Below are 15,152 nucleotides of genomic sequence, written 5' to 3'. Positions count from 1 at the left end.
AGTATTTTTCAGAGGGCAAAAAATGAAGATGTTGAAATGACCATGATTGCATAGATTCAACAATGAAGCAGTATGACTATGCCCCTGACTGGTTTTTGGTCATGAAAAAAGCTAGAATATGTCATGAGTACTGAACATATTTAAAGTGAGTGTAAAATACCAGAATTGGCTGCAGAAATTTAAGAAGCATCATGGTATAAAATATCTGAATATCTATGATAAAGAAAGAAGCTTCTACTTATCATGAAGTAGACGAAAATTATATTGATAAACTTGTTAAGATAATTTTTAATGAAAACCATAGTACCAAACATGTATACAGTGCTGTAACAACTCTGTTCTGGCCTGTATTCTTTTTTTAAAAAATTAACAATGATTAATGAGCAAGAGGTTTTAAGGGACTCTAAGCACAGGTTGAAAGTTCTGGAATGTGTCAATGCAGCAGACAGTTAAAGTTAGAAAAAAGCCAACATCTAAGATGTTTCAAAAGTTGTTCACAATTTATTTGTTAGTCTGTAAGGAAAAAAAGCATAAGTAATCAAAGAGATATTTTCTAACTGACTCAATAATCTGTACCAATGATAGGAACTCATTGCACACAAGCTGGAATGAAGACAACCATATAGTTATACTGTTCCTGGACCACCACCATTCCACACATACCCTTCCTGAACTTCTTATGACTAAGAAATTTTACTCCCAATGAAGAGCAAATATAATTTTTTTTTTAATTTTCATACTCTACTTGGCAGCAGTTAACTTCCAAGACTTCCTAAAGAAGTTATTGCAGAAGCTTGATCAGGCCTACCTTAATGATGCCATTTACACAGTTGCTGGTGTTTGGAATGATTGATAAATATTTGGCAGAGACTTTGGCTTACAATAATGTTCGAAAGTAAACTTGTAGATAAAGACTTTGAAGGATTTTGTGTCACTAATGAGAAGATACATAGTTTTATTACTTACACTAAAATTTTATTGACTAGAAGTCTGGATAAGTCAGAACCTTGCTACTCAAAGTGTGGTCAGTGGACAAGCAGCATCAATATCACCTGGAAGCTTGTTAGAAATGCAAATTCTCAGACTCACTGAATCAGAATCTCTGTGGGTGTAGCCCAAGAATCTATATTTAAACAAATTCTAAAGATGACTTTTATGTTCACCAAGGTTGTAGAAGCACTGAGGTAGAGCAATCTGATATCAAAAACATACCAAATAAAGTGTGTACCTATTGTACATTCCTTGCAAGATAGAAAAACTGCTAACCCAAGTAAGCATGAGACTAGTAGTGATGACAATGGTGAGATATAACAGATGGGAAAAAATCTCCATAGGTAATATAAGGGAAATGTATGAGCATTTACTTGGCCTTGAATAATATGCATTTATCAGTGAAGAGATTATGGCTGCTTACTTAATTGAAGAGACCACTTATCTAGAAAAACCATATTAATGAGATACCTAGAGTTACCCTAGAACTACACATTTTAAAGGTCATCTATTGTAGTGTTGCTTTATCATTAAATAATCCCATTCTTGGCCCATCATTAAATATCTAATTCTAATCTTTGGTGACAATAATAGCAAACCTGATGAAACCTTTTGTCCTAAGATCCTCAAGAAGTCAAATATAGCAAATATTTATTCCATGTGTATGTAAAGATAGTTTGGTTTTAGGTTTTATTGAATGTTTTCTTAGAAATAAAGAGTACCAAGTATTTATGGTCTATATCACACCATTTCATTTCATTTCCCAGTTTACAGCTATATTGTTAAATAACAATACTGATTTTGCTCTTCTTCCCAACTAGTGTGAATATTTATTCATTCACAGTGTGTTTAGTTATGGGATCTTGCCCCAAGCCCACTGCAAAGATTATGTATAATGTATGCATAAATTATCTTCCTGTAAAAAAAATTCTGAATTCCAAAACACATTCAAAACCCAAGGCTTTTGATTAAAGAGTTGTGAATCTGTACATCCATAAATGGAATACTATGCAGCCATTTAAAAGAAAAGAAGCTCTTTATGTACTGATGTCGAAGAATCTCCAAGATATGTTGATATGTGGGGAAAAGACATGCAAATCTTTGTATACTAGGCTACTATTGGGGGGGGAGGTTTAAGGAGAGGAACTAGATAATGTATTTCCTTATTATCCATAGAGTATACTGGAAGGTAATTCAAAAACTCATAATATTGGTTGCATATAGGGTTAGAAGTGGGTGAATGGGGGCCAGTGGTGAGGGGGAGAAAGAACTTTTAATTATTTACCTTTTGTATCTTTTCAACATTGAACCATGTGAATATTTCCAAATTCTTAAATTATAAATGTCAATAGAAACTGCTTAAATTGAAATGCAAAGAGAAAAAAAGAATGGTGGGATGGGGGTACCTAGAATAGAATATCTGAGAACTGTAGGACAATTAGAAAAGATATCTAACATATGCATGATGGGAATACCAGGAGAAGAAAGAAAGGAGCAGAAGAAATATTTGAGGTAATAATGGCTCAGAATTTTCCAATATTAGTGACAGACACCAGAACACAGATCCAGGAAGCTCAGAGAAGACCAAGAAGTATGAACACCAAAAAATTTTCTCCTAAACATATCATATTCAAACTGCAGAAAACTAAAGACAGAGAAATCTTGAAAGAAGCCAGAGAACAAAACCACCTTACCTATAGAGAAAAGGATAAGAATTACATCACTTCACAAACCATGCAAGCAAGAAGACAGTGAAGTGAAATATGCACAGTGTTGAAAGAAAAAAACACCAACTTAGAATTTGGTATCCAGCTAAATTATCCTCCAAAAGTAAAGGAGAAATAAAGACTTTCTCAGACAAAAACTGAGGGAATTTATTGCCAATAGACCTGCTTTGCAAGAAGTCCTTCAGAGAAAAATAAAATTAAATAGATGTTAAACTCAGATCTACATAAAGAAAAGAGGTATGTTAGAGAAGAAATAAATGAAGGTGAAATAAAACTGTTGGGTTTTTTTTTTTTAGTTCTTAGTTGAACTAATAGATAACTGCTTGCTTAAATAATAGCAGGGGTGCCTGGCTAGCTCAGTCAGTAGAGCACATGACTCTTGATCTCAGGTTTGTAAGTTTGAGCGCCATGTTGGTGTGTAGAGATTACATAAAAATAAAATCTTAGGGGCACCTGGGTGGCTCAGTCAGTTAAGCATCCAACTCTTGATTTCAGCTCAGGTCATGATCTCAGGGTTGTGAGATCAAGCCCCACATCGGCTCCTTGCTGGACATGGAGCCTGCTTAAGATATTCTCTCTCAGTCTGTCTCCCTTCCTCCCTCCCTCTCTAAAAATAAATAAATAAATAAAGTCTTTAAATTTTTAAAATAATAATAGCAATATATAGTACCAATATATTGGGTGTTTATAGCTTAAAGATAAGTGAAATGAATAACAGCAATGATGTTACAGAAGGAAAGGAAGAATTGAGAATACTATTATAAGGCACCTTATGAAGTGGTATAATTATTTGAAAATGAACTTAGCTTCATTGTAAATGTATACTGCAACTCTAGGGCAAACACAAATAATTTTTAAGAGAAGTATAATTGATAAGAGAGAGGAGAAAATTAAATCATAAAAAATGCTCAATGTAAACCAGAGATGGCCAAAAAGGGAAGAAATTAAAAAAAAAAAAAAAAACGAAGAGTAAGTGTAATAAATAGAAAACAGTTAAAAAATATGGTCGATATTAATCCAACTATATCAGTAATCACTTTAAATGTTAATGGTTAAATATACCAATTAAAAGAAACTGGAGCAGGGCGCCTGGGTGGCTCAGTTGGTTAAGCGACTGCCTTCGGCTCAGGTCATGATCCTGGAGTCCCTGGATCGAGTCCCGCATCGGGCTCCCTGCTCGGCAGGGAGTCTGCTTCTCCCTCTCCCACTCCCCGTTTGTGTTCCCTCTCTCGCTCTGTCTTTCTCTGTCAAATAAATAAATAAAATCTTTAAAAAAAAAAGAAAAGAAAAGAAACTGGGGCACCTGAGTGGCTCAGTCAGTTGAGCGTCCAACTCTTGATTTCAGCTCGGGTCATGATCTCGAGGTCCTGGGATCCAGCCCTGCGTCAGGCTCTATGCTCAGCAGGGAGCCTGCTTGAGAGTGCTCTCCCTTTCTCTCTGCCCCTACTCACCCCCTCTCTCTTAAATGGATAAATCTTAAAAAAAATAAAATAAAAATCTTTAATAGACTAACAGAGCGAATTTAAAACAAAAACAAAAAAATCAAAGGCCTAACTATATGTTGTCTACAAGAAACCTGGTTTTGACACCAAAGCATGAACAGCAAAGGAAAAAAATAAGTTGGACCTCATCAAAATTAAAAGCTTTTGAGGGTGCCTGGCTGGCTTGATTGGTGGAGCATGTGACTCTTGATTTCAGGGTTGTAAGTTCCAAGTCCCACATTGTGTGTAGAGGTGACTTAAACGTAAAATGTTTAGAAAAAATTAAAAGCTTTTAAAGAATATTGTCAAGAAAGTAAAAAGACAACCTACAGGATGGAAGAAAATATTTGTAAATCATATATCTGATAAGGGCTTAATATATAAGTATATAAAGAACTACAACTCAACACCAAAAAGACAACCCATTTTAAAAATGGGCAAAAGACGAGCGCCTGGGTGGCTCAGTTGGTTAAGCGACTGCCTTCGGCTCAGGTCATGATCCTGGAGTCCCGGGATCGAGTCCCGCATCGGGCTCCCTGCTCGGCGGGGAGTCTGCTTCTCCCTCTGACCCTCCTCCCTCTCCTGCTCTCTCTCTCATTCTCTCTCTCTCAAATAAATAAATAAAATCTTTAAAAAAAAAATGGGCAAAAGACTTGAAGAGACATTTCTCCAAAGAAGATATATAAGTAATAAGCAAATGAAAAGATACTCAACATCATTAGTCGTTAGGGAAATGCAAATCAAAACCACAGCGAGATACCACTTCATACCCACTAGGATGGTTATTATAAAAAATAATAGTAAAGTGTCGGTGAGGATGTAGACAAACTGGAATGTTGTACATTGCCAGTGGGAATGTAAAGTGGTACAGCTGTTATGGAAAATAGTTTGATTGTTCCTGAAAATTTTACTTTTTTTTTTTAAATGTAAGCTCTATACCCCATGTGGGGCCCGAACTCAGGACCCCAAGAGCAAGAGTCACAGGCTCCACTGACTGAGTCAGCCCCTGTTCCTGAAAAATTTAAATAGAATTACCATATAACCCAGTTATTCCATTTTTAGGTATATACCCAAAAGAATTGAAAAGAGGGACTCAGATACTTATACATCAGTGTTCATTGCAGCATTACTCATAACAGCCAAAAGTTGGAAACAACCCAAGTGTCTGTCAACATATGAACAGATAAATAAAATGTGGTATATTCATACAATGGAATATTAAATCATGAAAAGATGACATTCTGATAACATGCTACAACCTGGAGAAACCTTGAAGACATGCTAAGTGAAATAATCCAGGTACAAAATGATAAATATTATATGATTATATTTATATGAAATAGCTACAACAGGCAAATTAATAAAGACAAAAGTAGGTTAGAGTTTTACCAGAGACTTCTGTTTGGGGTGATTAAAAAGTTTTACAAATAGTGGTAATATTTACACATTTTGAATGTGATTGGCACCACTCAGTTGTACATTTAAAAATGGTTAAAATAGCAAGTTTTATTATATATATTTACCACAAATTAGATAAATAAATGAATTGATGAAGAGTGCTGGAACAAGCAAATAGACCCTAAGTACAAACACTGAACATCACTGGGCTTGATTTTTCTCTCAGTACCTTTAGGCAGATATTTAATTTCTCTATGATTGAGCTTATATGCTTTACCTTTCAAGTATTTTCTACTAAAAACAGAAGCCAGGGGCACTTGGGTGGCTCAGTCAGTTAAATGTCTGACTCTTGATTTCAGGTCGGGATCTCAGGATTGTGGTGTCAAGCCCTGCATCAGGCTCTCTGCTGGGCATGGAGCCTGCTTGAGATTCTCTCTCTCCCTCCCCCTCCGCCCACTTGTGCACTCTCTTAAAAAAAAAAAAACAAAAACAAAAAACAGAGGCCAGGGCTTTATTTTTTTTTTTTTTTAAGATTTTATTTATTTTTGGGCGCCTGGGTGGCTCAGTTGGTTAAGCGACTGCCTTCAGCTCAGGTCATGATCCCGGAGTCCCTGGATCGAGTCCCACATCGGGCTCCCTGCTCAGTGGGGAGCCTGCTTCTCCCTCTGACCCTCTCTCCTCTCATGCTCTCTCTCACTCTCTCTCTCTCTCAAATAAAAAAAAAAAAAACTTTTAAGATTTTATTTATTTTTTTGACACAGACACAGCAAGAGAGAGGGAACACAAGCAGGGGGAGTGGGAGAGGGAGAAGCAGTCCTCCCGCTGAGCAGGGAGCCAGATGTAGGGCTCAATCCCAGAACCCGGGGATCATGACCCGAGCCAAAGGCAGATGCTTAATGACTGAGCCACCCAGGCGCCCTGAGGCCAGGGCTTTAAACACATAAGGAGAGTATCAACACTCTGGCCCTCACTTTCCACACCCTATAGCCTCAATGCCAGACTAGCTGCACTGAAAGCAGGAAGAATCTGGAAAAGATAACTCTTCTCAGGAAAGCATGCATAAGAGTTTAGCCAGTTTGTTATTTTCATCTTTAAAAATATTTCTTAAACACAGATTTCTTCACAACAACAAAATATGGAGAAAGGTATACCATGCTAACACAAATCAAAAGAAAGCTGGAGTGCCTGTATAAATTTCAGACAAAACAAACTTCAAAACATGGAAAATTACAGGGATAAAGAGGGTTATTCCTTAGCGATAAAAGGGGTCAGTTCTCCCAGAAGTCATAATAATCCTTAATGTGAGTATGCATTTAACAACAGGACACCAAAATATGTGAAGGAAAAACTGATAGAGCAAGGAGAAATAGACATATCCACTATTATAGTTGGAGAATTCAACATTCTTCTCAGTAATTGACAAATCCAGCAGGCAGAAAATCAGTAAGGATATACTTGAACTAAATTGCAGTATCAGTGAACTGGATCTAATTAATATTTATAGAATACTTCATCAAACAACAACAGAATACATTCTTCTCAAGCTCACATGGAACATTCACCAAGACAGACCACATTCTGGACCACAAAACACACCTAAATAATTTAAAAGAAATCATACAAAGTATGCTCTCAGACCACAGTGGAATTAAACTAGAAATCAGTAACAAAGATAACTGGAAAATCCCAAAATACATGGAGATTAAACAACATACTTCTAAGTTGCACATAGGTCAAAGAAGAAATCTTGAGAAATTTCTTAATATTTTGAACTAAATGAAAATACAAATGATCAAAATGTGTGGGATGCAGCAAAAACAGTACTTGGAGGGGAATTTATAGCATTAAATGCATATGTTAGAAAAGAAAGAAAATTTAAAATCAATAATCTATCACCTCACACTTGTTAGAATGGTTATTATTTTAAAAACAAGAGATAACTAGGCTGGCAAGGATACGGAGAAAAATGAACTCTAATGCAGTGTTGGTAGAAATGCAAATTGGTGCAGCTACTTTGGAAGACAGTGTGGGGCTTACTCAAAATTTACAGTTACAAAATGAACATGTCACAGGATGAAAGGTATAGCATAGGGAATATAGTCACTGGTATTCTAATAGCATTGTATGTTGACAAATGGTCACTACACTTGAGTGGTGAACATAGCATAACTTAGAGTTGTTGAATCACTATGTTGTACACCTGACACTAATGTAACATTGTATGTCAACTATACTTCAGTTTTAAAAATATATATATATATGTATGTAGGAAAAAATACATATGTATATAGGAAGGTAATTGACTTTTATTTATATTATATATGTCAATTGCCTCTCTTTATACCAGCCACGGGCAATTGAAATTTGAAATTAAAAACAATATATTTGGGGCACCTGGGTGGCTCAGTCGTTAAGCGTCTGCCTTCGGCTCAGGTCATGATTCCAGGTCCTGGGATCGAGCCCCGCATCGGGCTCCCTGCTCTGCGGGAAGTTTGCTTCTCCCTCTTCCACTCCCCCTGCTTGTGTTCCCTCTCTCGCTGTGTCTCTCTCTCTGTCAAATAAATAAATAAAATCTTTAAAAAAAAAAAAAACCAATATATTTACCCTAGCAACCCCCAAAAAAGTACTTAGTAAATCTAACAAAATATGTACAAGATCTATATGAGGAAAACTATAAAACTTTGAGGAAAGAAATCAAAGAAGATCTAAATAAATAGATATTCTATGTCCATAGGTAGGAAGACTCAATGTTATTATGATGTTAGTTCTTCCCAGCTTGATTCTATAGCTTCAATACAATCTCAACCAAAATCCCAGCAAGTTATTTAGTGGATACTGAAAAACTCTAAAGTTTATATGGAAAGCTAAAGACCTAGAATAGCAAACACAGTATTGAAGAAGAACAAAGCTGGAGAACTAACACTACCCAACCTCAAACTTACTATAAAACTACAGTAATCAAGACAGTATGGAATTGGCAAAAGAATAGACAACCAGATGAATGGAACAGAATAGAGAGTTCAGAAATTAACTTACACAAATATAGTAGACTAATCTTTGACAAAGGAGCAAAAAATAGTCTTTTCAACAAATGGTACTGGAAAAACTGGGCCTCCACTTGCAGGAAAAAAAAAACAGACACTGACCTTACCTTATGCCTTTCATAAAAATTAAAATAGCTCAAAGGCATAAAGGTAAAACATAAAACTATAAACCTAGGAGATAACATAGGAGAAAATCTAGGCAACCTTGGGTTTGGCAGTGACTTTTTAAATACAAACCAAAAACACAATCCATTAAAGAAAAAATTGATAAGTAGGACTTCATTAAAATGAAGAAATTCGGGGGCGCCTGGCTGGCTCAGTCGTTAAGCATCTGCCTTTGGCTCAGGTCATGATCCCAGTGTCCTGGGATCGAGCCCCGCATCGGGCTCCCCGCTCCGCGGGAAGCCTGCTTCTCCCTCTCCCACTCCCTCTGCTTGTGTTCCCTCTCTCGCTGTGTCTCTGTCAGATAAATAAAATCTTTTTTTTAAAAATTGTTTAAAAAAAGATGAAGAAATTCTACTCCGTGAAAAACACTCTTAAGAAACTGAAAACACAAGCCACAGACTCGGAGACAATATCTGTAAAACACTTACCTGATAAAGAATTTATATCCCAAACACGTACATAACTCTTAAAACCCAGTAGTAAGAAAACAAACAACTGAATTTAGAAAATGGGCAAAAGACTCAGACGCCACACAAAAGAAGATGTAGAGATGGCAAACATATGAAAAGATGCTCAGCATCATATATCATTAGGAAAATGAAAATTAAAAAGGAGATACCACTACATACCTATTAGAATGGCTAAAATCCAAAATATTGACAACATCGATATGGATGTGGAGCAACAGGAACTCTCATTGCTTGTGGGAATGCAAGGGGTGGAGCCACTTTGGAAGAAGACAGTTTGGCAGTTTTTTTTACAAAGCTAAACATAGTCTTACCATCTGATCCAGTAATCAGGCTTCTAGTATTTTACCAAATGAGTTGAAAACATGTCCACACAAAAACTTGCACACAAATGTTTATAGAGGTTATATTCGTAATTGCCAAAAACTGGAAGCAACCAAGATGTCCTTCAAAAGGTGAATGGATCAACAAACTGGAGGGCACTTGAACTAATGAGCACTGGGTGTTGTATGCAACTGATGAATCACTAAATTCTACCTCTGAAACTAGTAATACAGTATATGTCAATTAAATTGAATTTTAAAAAACTGGTACATCTCATACAATACAATATTATTTACCAATAAAAAGAAATGAGTATCAAGACATAAAAAAATATGAAGGAACCTTAAATGTATATTGCTTGGTGAAGGAAGCCAGTCTGAAAGGTTACATACTGTGATTCCAAGTGTATGACATTGTGGAAAAGGCAAAATTATAGAGACAATAAAAAGATCAGTATTCTCAGGGGGAATGAGGAGAGACATGAAGAGGTGGAGCATGGGAGGTTTTTAAAGCAATGAATCTATGCTGTACAGTAATGATGGGTCCATGATACCAATGCTTTGTTAAAACCCATAGAACTGTATAACATAGTGAACCCTAATGTAAACTATGGTCTTCAGTTAATAATAATATATCGATGTTGGTTCATCGAATGTACCACACTAATGTAAGACCTTAATAATAGGGGAAACTGGAAGTGGGGACAGAGGTATATAAGAAGTCTCTGTACTATCTGCTCAATTTTCTATAAACCTAAAACTGCTTTAAAAACATGAAATCTGGGGCGCCTGGGTGGCTCAGTTGATTAAGCGACTGCCTTCGGCTCAGGTCGTGATCCTGGGGTCCCGGGATCGAGTCCCGCGTCGGGCTCCCTGCTCAAGCAGGGAGTCTGCTTCTCCCTCTGGCTCTCCCCCCTCTCATGCTATCTCTATGTCATTCTCTCTCTCAAATAAATAAATAAAATCTTTAAAAAAAAAAACAAAACCATGAAATCTGGGGTGCCTGGGTGGTGCAGTCAGTTGAGTGTCCAGCTCTTGGTTTCGGCTCAGGTTGTGATCACAGGATTGTGGGATTGGACCCCGTGTCAGGCTCCATGCTCAGTGCAGAGTCTGCTTGAGACTCTCTGTCCCTCTCTCTCTGCCCCTCCCCCCATAAATAAATATTTTAAAACATAAAAATAACATGAAGTTTATTAATTTTAAAAATTGTTTTTTAAAGATCATAGGAGAAAAAAGGTAATCTCTCCCATCATTCTGACATCAAAAGACTCCTACTAAGACATCAGTAGAAATATTCCTAGAGATTTTCTAATCATGTATATGTACACACATACACTACACACACACATTGCTACTTACCTTTTTTTTTTTTACAAAAGTAGGATCATAGAATATTAACTATATACAAGTTGTTTATGATTCTCACAACAACCCTAAAAGTTACTGTTTCTGTTTTATGGATGAAGAAATTGAACTAGTAAATGGCTGAACTGGGTTCAATTCCCAATGCATTTCATTCCAAAGCCTATATACTCTTACCACCACACCTCTTTGTCAAACAAGACTTACTTTTAGTTCTATCTTTACTTTTTATCCCTTCATAAAATACACCAATCTTTCATATACTATACTACCTTCATACAGTGACCTTCACTTCGTATGGTATACATGCCCTTCCAGTGGTATGTTTCTTAACTCTGTGCACTAGTACTTTGTATAGAATCCTTGCCTGCTGAATAGGAAGTGGTGGCCCAGCTCCTTTTTGCTTCAGGGAGCTGCAGTGAGAGGCTAACAATGGGATTTGCATACTTTTTTGATAATAATGTGGCTTCCTATGTCCTGTAGAAGTAGCTCTCAAAAGCCAGGTGAAAATTATTTCTGGGACTTAAGGCATCCAGGGGAAGAAGGTGAAGGGTAGAGGCAGATGAACAGGTGGAGAGAAGTGATTCATGTGGATGCCTAGTGAAGGAAGCAGTCTCTAGTGGGTTTAGAGGAGACAGAGCTTGTCTACCCAAAAGGGATGGTAGCATTCAGAAGTATTCAGTGACTTGATAGCAGACAGTTCAGCCAGTATCTATGTGATCAGTGGACTGTTCAGGGAGGCTTTAAAGAAAACTTGTCACTGCCACTTCTCTCTGCACCCACAGGGGACACTCTGAGGCTCCGAACAATTCTGGAAGCAATACAGAAACACATCCATTCTTCCTCCCTCATCTTCAAACTGGCCCAGGATGCATTCAAGATTGCCACTCCCACAGACAGTAGTACTGACAGCACCCTGCTCAACGTGGCCCTGGAGCTGGGGTTACAGGTATGGAGGAGGAGTGGGTCATTCCTGCTTTAGGCTTCTGGCCTAGTGATCATTGGTAGAAGATAAAATCCCAGAAGCACTGGGCATGAACCAGCCAAGCCCGGGTCTTTCTGTGTCCCCAGAACACAACTTCTAAGCTAGGCCTCTAGGTAAGGAATCTCTAAATTGAGCTCCATTTTGAATGTAAGGCCAGAAGCAATGTAGCTTTAGACTCCATAGGGTTCCCATTTCTCCCCACCCCCTCCCCATCTCTCCAAGTCAAATCAATAGTAAGGTGTGATAGTAAGGACTTTATTTGTTACAGGTCATCAGAGAAGCCTTCTACCTGATTGGTGGGAGGGGTGGGCAGAAATTAAACCTGTCTGTTCTTATCAGGAGAGAGATGTCTGTTTAAAGCACCAATAAATACTTATTGCATAAATGGATGGCAAGGGGATGTGGGGATGTAGAAGTCCTAACAGTTATGCTTAGCCAAGTGGAAAAGCCTCTTTTTTGCCCAGGTGATGAGGATGACCTTATCAACTCTTAACTGGAGGCGCCGGGAGATGGTGCGGTGGTTGGTGACATGTGCTACAGAAGTGGGTGAGTCTCCCACTTCCCTCCAGTCCCCAGGGAAAGGAGTTCCTAGGCCCTACTCTTGGAACAAGGCAGCGAATCCTTAAAGCTCTCATATTCCTACTACTGATGGCCTGGGGAAGGATGGGGCTGCTGGTAGGAAAGATGGCCTTTATTTAGCTAGCCCAAGCTCTGCCCTTACTGCTTGGACCATACCCTGATGTCAGCAGCACTTTGACCCTCTGACCAGAGACATGTTTGAGAGAGTGAATTTTCAGCTACCAGTATACAAGTGCACCCTTGGGAGGTAGTTGGCCCAGTGGTTTGGTCCCAGTCCCTGCCTATGCTTCTGAAAAACCCCAGACAACTTGGAGTCTTGGGACCCCATCTAGAACCCAAAGTCCCCTGAGAGGCCCCACTTCAGCTAGAACCCCCAGGCAGATCTGCGACCCCTGCCTTGGGGCAGGTAAACCACAGGCTCTGCTTCTCCATCCTTGTGAGGGGCTAAGAGCACCTGCAGTAATCTTCAACCCTCTGACTTGGGGAAGGAAGGGATGGGAAGAGACCCCAAACAGGGTCTGGCCGTCCGGGCTGCTCCCTGGTTTGCCTCAGATCATCTCAAGGCTGCTGAGGAGGAGGGAGAACTCATCTCTGCAGGCCAAGTTCTGACCCCAAGGGGTAATCTGGGCAGACCTGGATCGGGACCCGGATGGCCACGGCTGAGCTCAGGCTCTCCCTGACAGGTGTGCGGGCCCTGGTGAGCATTTTGCAGAGCTGGTACACACTCTTCACCCCCACTGAGGCTACTAGCATTGTGGCTGCCACCGCTGTATCCCACACCACTATTCTGCGCCTCAGTCTTGACTATCCACAGCGAGAGGAGCTGGCTAGCTGTGCTCGCACGCTGGCCCTACAGTGTGCTATGAAGGATCCGCAGAGCTGTGCCCTGTCAGCCCTTACACTCTGTGAGAAAGACCACATCGCCTTCGAGGCAGCCTACCAGATCGCCATTGACGCCGCCACTGGTGGCATGACGCATGCGCAGCTGTTCACCATTGCCCGCTACATGGAGCTCCGTGGCTACCCGCTACGTGCCTTCAAGTTGGCCTCACTGGCCATGAGCCATCTCAACCTGGCCTACAACCAGGATACCCATCCAGCCATCAATGATGTGCTCTGGGCGTGCGCCCTCAGCCACTCTCTGGGCAAGAATGAGCTGGCAGCCCTCATCCCCCTGGTGGTGAAGAGCGTGCACTGTGCCACAGTGCTCTCAGACATCCTGCGGCGCTGTACGGTGACCGCGCCGGGCCTGGCCGGCATCCCAGGCCGCCGCAGCTCTGGGAAGCTCATGTCCACCGACAAAGCCCCACTGCGCCAGTTGCTGGATGCCACCATCAATGCCTATATAAACACTACACACTCACGCCTGACACACATCAGCCCTCGCCACTACGGAGAGTTCATTGAGTTTCTGAGCAAGGCTCGGGAGACCTTCCTGCTGCCCCAGGATGGCCACCTGCAGTTTGCCCAATTCATCGACAACCTCAAACAAATCTACAAAGGCAAGAAGAAGCTGATGCTGCTGGTGCGAGAGCGCTTTGGCTGAGAAAGCAAACAGCTCACTGCCGGGGCAGCCTGGGCTCCCAGGTACCACAGGTCAGGCCAAGGACACTGAAACATTTGTCCACCCTGAGAGGACTCTGGGCACCTGTGGCTGAAGCCAAAGCAGCACAGGGCTAAGCATGGGAGAGTCCAACTCTAGCCAATATGCCTTCCTTGGCAAAGTTCTCACTACAGCCCACTGTTCCTGAAGGAGCTGGGCCCTGCAGATGATCAGAAACCCCACAACATGCCACCTCACGCCCCTATATCCTGCGTGTCCTGGGCATTGGCCCACTCTCCCTTGGCAAACACAGAACACTGTTCCGTCTCAGGGATTGCTTAACCAGAGAAACAGAAGCATTTATGGTACTGTAAATACTATATTATATGTGTTGCCAATTACATTGTAAAGTTGTAACTATTTATAATTCTGGTTCTAATTTGATGGGTACTTGAAGTAGCTATGGGTGGGAAGATAGGCTTGTTTTCTGAGGAGACACAACCATTTCTCAGGTTTCCCTTGCAGAATTATACAGATTGCAGTGGAAGAGTGGGGGTGGTGGGGAGTACAATGGCCAGTTAGAATAAATCCCAGGTCTAGTCTATGCAGAAACCCCAGCCTGCAGACACAGGGCATCTATATAGCCCAGTGGTGGGAGAGGGGCAGGGCCAGGACTGGACTTAGACTCTTGCCTCATAAAGCCACAAGGACAGTAAAGCTCTTGCTCTTGCCACACATAGCCTCTCTAGGAGCCCGTTGAGCTCCTGAGAAATAAGTGCAAGGGGGAGGGTAAAGGTCTGGGAGGCCACTGAGCTCATAATATTCATCTCCTCTGGTCACCTTTGTGTTAGAGAGTGTCTGGTTTTATCTCTAATTATGTACATGTGTGTGTAGCTGTATGGCTAAGTACATGTGTCTGTGTGCATAGATATATCTGTGCATACCTGTCTTGCACATATATTTATGTGTGTCTGTGTCAGGTCTGGGTCTCTGTGAGTACATGTCTATGTGCTGGACTGTATGTGAGGGTATACACATTTGTGAACATGTAAGAATACGTACCTGTGTGTGTGTTCCTGTCTGTCAAT

At 40.3% G+C, this 15,152-nt stretch overlaps 1 protein-coding gene across 1 annotated transcript in view; it reads left to right on the top strand.

Annotated features, from left to right (window-relative positions):
* ZSWIM5 (zinc finger SWIM-type containing 5) overlaps nt 1-14,067 on the top strand; it is a 199,663-nt gene extending 185,596 nt beyond the window's left edge. Inside the window, exons 12-14 of the mRNA XM_021683842.1 lie at nt 11,743-11,906; nt 12,407-12,488; nt 13,205-14,067. Of these exons, the coding sequence (XP_021539517.1) occupies nt 11,743-11,906; nt 12,407-12,488; nt 13,205-14,067 (1,109 nt within the window). The remainder of the gene's footprint in view (nt 1-11,742; nt 11,907-12,406; nt 12,489-13,204) is intronic.
* Nucleotides 14,068-15,152: the final 1,085 nt, after the last annotated feature.

This window comes from Neomonachus schauinslandi, chromosome 4, assembly GCF_002201575.2.
Source record: "Neomonachus schauinslandi chromosome 4, ASM220157v2, whole genome shotgun sequence".
In the NCBI taxonomy this organism is placed as follows: Eukaryota; Metazoa; Chordata; class Mammalia; order Carnivora; family Phocidae; genus Neomonachus; species Neomonachus schauinslandi.
This window is presented reverse-complemented; position numbering and strand designations above follow the sequence as displayed.